Here is a 4,194-nt window from a genome sequence, read left to right as displayed (position 1 = left end):
AAATTTTATTTACTGTTATTTGTATACCTTTCTGCTAGTTATACTGATTGTTGACGTTGTAATGCTACTTGTAGCTCAGTACAACAAATATTCTTGTTCTTGAACATATTTTTGCAATGTATATGGGTTTTTTATAACAAATGTAAGTCATATCATGTTTTTCTAATAAAAAAATTTAGGCAGTTTCATTACTAAATATCTACCCTAAAACTGAACGGTTTAGATATTTAAACTCTAAAGGTGCACCAATCTACCAAATTTCAAGCATGTTGTGTTAAATATCCAATTTTGTTATGTCGATGAATAGTTAGATTATTTGTTTAAGTAGATAATTTCGATATGATTATATTGTGTGTGGTGTGCAGCCACAGTGGTCGCCATGGAGACTACAGTAGAGGAGGAAGGAGGGGAGGAGGAAGAGGGAGAGTGGGAGGACACTCCAAGAGGTGATGTGGTGCACCAGGGACAACACAAGTGGAAGCATGACCTGTGTATGGTGTGCACTGTTGTGTCGAGAGTGCACAGGCTACAGTATCAGCTGTCTGAGCAGTATGAGACCTGACCGCAATCCTGGACAGTGAGTATCCTGAACCTTTTCACAGGGGAAAGACACAAGGGACAAATACCTGATTGTTCCAAATGCACCAAACTTTTGTAGTAAAAAATTATTGTCTTAATTTTATGGATGTTGTGGTCAGTATATTTTTATCTAGGACAAGAAGCTGAGAAAACTTCTCACTATACAGACTTCTGTTAGTAGTTTCCAGAATGACAGGATTTTCAGAATGTGTACAGGGAGGTGATTGGGGCCGCTTCTAAGAGGAACAGCCACCAAGAGAGAAGTATAGTGGGACACTATTTCAGTGATGATACCTTGGAAGTAGAGGAGGCTTTTATTTGTTAGTATTTTCCATTCAAAGCATGCAAGAGATTGTCTGTTGAAGCTTGCTAATAACTTGAATACTAAGGGTTACTGTATTCATTATAATATTACCATTTGCATAGTAAACTACCTATTGATCAATTTATCCCTTTCTCCTATTATTTTGACAATAACAGTTAGTGACATGCCTCTCTTGGGACATCCATAGAGGTTGCCTAAATGTAAGTGATACGTTGGTGTTTTGCTATACTTGGTGAAGGTTGTACTAGATGGTCATAAACCAGCCAAAAGTGAATTAAATCCTTGTGTAAAGATGGTTAGTATTACAGGGCTACTATATGATTGACCTTGGTCATACCTAAATTAATTTTTTAAACGTTGTCTTACTTGGTAATTTTATTCATGTTTTTTTAAGGTTATTCTCACTGACCAAACTTATTTTTATACAGTAACATACCAAAGTGTGCATTGTGCAACTATTCCCCACTGACATTAAAGCAAGTAATCGTGTGTGTTGTAAAGATATTTGTGTTCACTTTGATGTAACCTGTGGTTCTGGTTGTGAAGGAGAGTGTGGCCCTGCGGAGAAGGTGACTCTGGATGTGCAGAGTGTGGCTGTTGCCGGATTTTGCGCCAAGGAGAATGTAGACAACTCCGAGCTGGCTATACTTGGCCCTAGTGGAGCCGGGGACATAGCCGGCATGATGAGACTGGATCTCATATTTGGCGGTGAGTCACTCAAATTTCCACAACCTTCAGAAAGAACAATTTTAGTCCATATTTTAAATTTATAATTCGTTGGTACCAAAATTGTCTCAGTGTGTTGGTTAACAAATTAAATATTAGTCTTTTGAGATTAAGCATATTAATTTTTATGTATGTTGCTGATGTTTGAACAGTGTGTTATGGTGTGTCTTGGATGAGTCATATAAACTGTGTTTATAGGTCGTCATGGAGCAAGACTGCAAGATCACTTGCAGCGCAGACTGGAGGAGCGCAAGCTGCGACAGAGAGGCAAGCTGGGCTCCAAGCACAACGGACTCAAGCTGAAGGGGGCCAACAACCGTCCTGGTCCCAGTATCCAACCTCCCCCAGCAGTCACCAAGCCCCCTATACCCATTTCCGTACCCCTGTACCTGCTACGGCACCCGCACTTGTTGGTATGTACTGTCATCGTTCCTGCGATAGTCATCCCTTAAAATATCAAAGGAGGAAGTTTGTTGGTAATGAGGTTTACTTTCAACAACGTTCCTGCTTTTCTTATTGGTTTCTTTCTTTAAAAAAAAATTCTACTTTATTATTTATTTGTATTTATTACAAGACCTTATAAAAAGTCTGTGTGCTAAAAAAGTTGGTATATGATGTGAATAGTATTTACAGTGAAACCTCGTTATAATGTTTTTACCCCCTATACAACCTACACCAGTGGTACAAGCATGAAACTTTATAAGAAAACTGAGGGTTTTCATTTTTTCCCCCTATAATTACTGATTAAGATATTTTTTAAAGACTATGTAGTTCCTATGAGGACACTGAAGGATAGTGATATGTCAAAACCAAATGTTAAATTCACTTTATTTTTAATAAAAATTTTGTTCTGAATTACCAAAATTTGTCGCTTTACTAATTAATTCCTGATTGGCATCATGCAAATTACTAAATTATTAGAACATGTTTTTATTGCACTTTGTGTATGCAAAGCATAAATATATAATAAACTTAACAAGTAATTGTAGTACTTTTATAATAATTTGCTTGAAGTTTATATTTTCTATATTCATGTACATGTGTTGCCTCGAAACTTTTGCTTTCATTCCCGGACACAGCTGATCAGCAGTACTTAAATTACTGATTGCTAAAACATGTTTTGGCTGTACTATGTTATAACGACTTGGATTGTAGATATTAATATTCCAGATTATTAATATTTAAATTTATCAATAAGGCACTCCAAGTCGATATAAAATATTTTTTGATTAGTAAGCTCCTATTGAATATTAAGTACAATTTATTACTAAATTTGTTAACTATTACAATATTATCTGGTTTGGTCTAAAATAAAAATCACAGTTCTAAATAAAAAATTAGATTTATTTATAAAACTGGCAAATTAATAAGTTTAACTTTTCAGAATGTTTATCACTCTATTTTCCACAAAGAATTGACAAACCTTTTAGTAAATTTAAAAAATTCATTTGGCAAGAAATAAAAATATTAATCAAATAGATCAAACTTAAAAATCAGAGCTCTCTTCTAAAATAAAATAATAAAGTTTTAAAATAAAAAAATCTAATGCCACTTGGAAATAACTAAAATAAAAATGTTCATTTCTAAGTTCACTCCAAAATTCAAAAAATAAAAATTTAAACTTCTCTTTACCACTAGTTGAACCTTAACTTTTAAGTCTCTGCAATTCAGATTACAACTCTCTCAAACAATTATTAATGTTCAATTAATTTCCAATTAATAATTCACAATAAAACAGTTCCAGTTAAATATTAATAAATTACTACCTTTCCAAATCTCAATTAAAGTTATTAACAAAGTTCAATTTTAATTCACTTTCTTGCAAGCATGAACCAAATGTAACTTGTATGATTCTATTATGCTCTATTGTTCCTCGAGAATAAGTTATTCAGACTACTTTGTAGTTTTCTATGAAATTTAATTTTTTCCTATAAAAAAGACAACAAAAATTAATTTAATATCAAATCAGGAAGACTATTTCAATAAAACGTACAATAAATTTGGTGCTTACCTCAAAATCCCTTGCGGAAAAAATGTTTAAGAAACACGGCGCACTGTAATTAACTTAATAAAATGAAAAATAACCAAAAGAAGGGCGAAAAATTATGAGCGGGCGCTTAAATACTTCCCTTTCCAACCAACTTTTCAGGACATCCGCGGTGTTCTCTCATTGGTCCAGCTGTATCAAACAAGGAGAAACAATACTCGCAACAAGACAAGTTCTAATCAATTCAAGGCAGTCAACCTGCCTTCCTAACAATTTAAAACTACCAGTACTAACTTGCCAAAGGATTACATGTTCGTTTTTACCCTAACATTTCACAATCTAATCTAAAATTAAATCCCAAAATTTTCATTTAATTTAAGTTTAATTAAAAAAATAAATCAATGTAGCTTTAAAAATGCTACATATGTGTAAGCATAGGTAGCTAACCAAATTAACAAGTTGTAGTTTTGAGAATAATATTTTGCTTACTATTAGTATTTTGCTCATTTATGTTTATACTTTGTGGTGAGTCTGCTGCATTTATGCATGGATGTCAGTTGTTAGGTGGCAAAAAAAA

At 33.5% G+C, this 4,194-nt stretch overlaps 1 protein-coding gene across 1 annotated transcript; it reads left to right on the top strand.

Annotated features, from left to right (window-relative positions):
* Nucleotides 1-449: 449 nt before the first annotated feature.
* On the top strand, nt 450-2,043 carry LOC124374054 (E3 ubiquitin-protein ligase MYCBP2-like; the record flags this gene model as incomplete). Its single annotated transcript, XM_046832352.1, has 4 exons — nt 450-577; nt 796-842; nt 1,451-1,612; nt 1,829-2,043. Coding segments are annotated over exons 1-4 (552 nt in total), but the record flags the coding sequence as incomplete, so codon positions are not given.
* Between the last annotated feature and the right edge of the window lie 2,151 nt (nt 2,044-4,194).

The sequence above is a fragment of the Homalodisca vitripennis genome, unplaced genomic scaffold (genome assembly GCF_021130785.1).
Source record: "Homalodisca vitripennis isolate AUS2020 unplaced genomic scaffold, UT_GWSS_2.1 ScUCBcl_7119;HRSCAF=14660, whole genome shotgun sequence".
Lineage (NCBI taxonomy): Eukaryota > Metazoa > Arthropoda > Insecta > Hemiptera > Cicadellidae > Homalodisca > Homalodisca vitripennis.
Note: the sequence above shows the minus strand (reverse complement) of the source record. Positions and strands in the feature narration are given on the sequence as shown.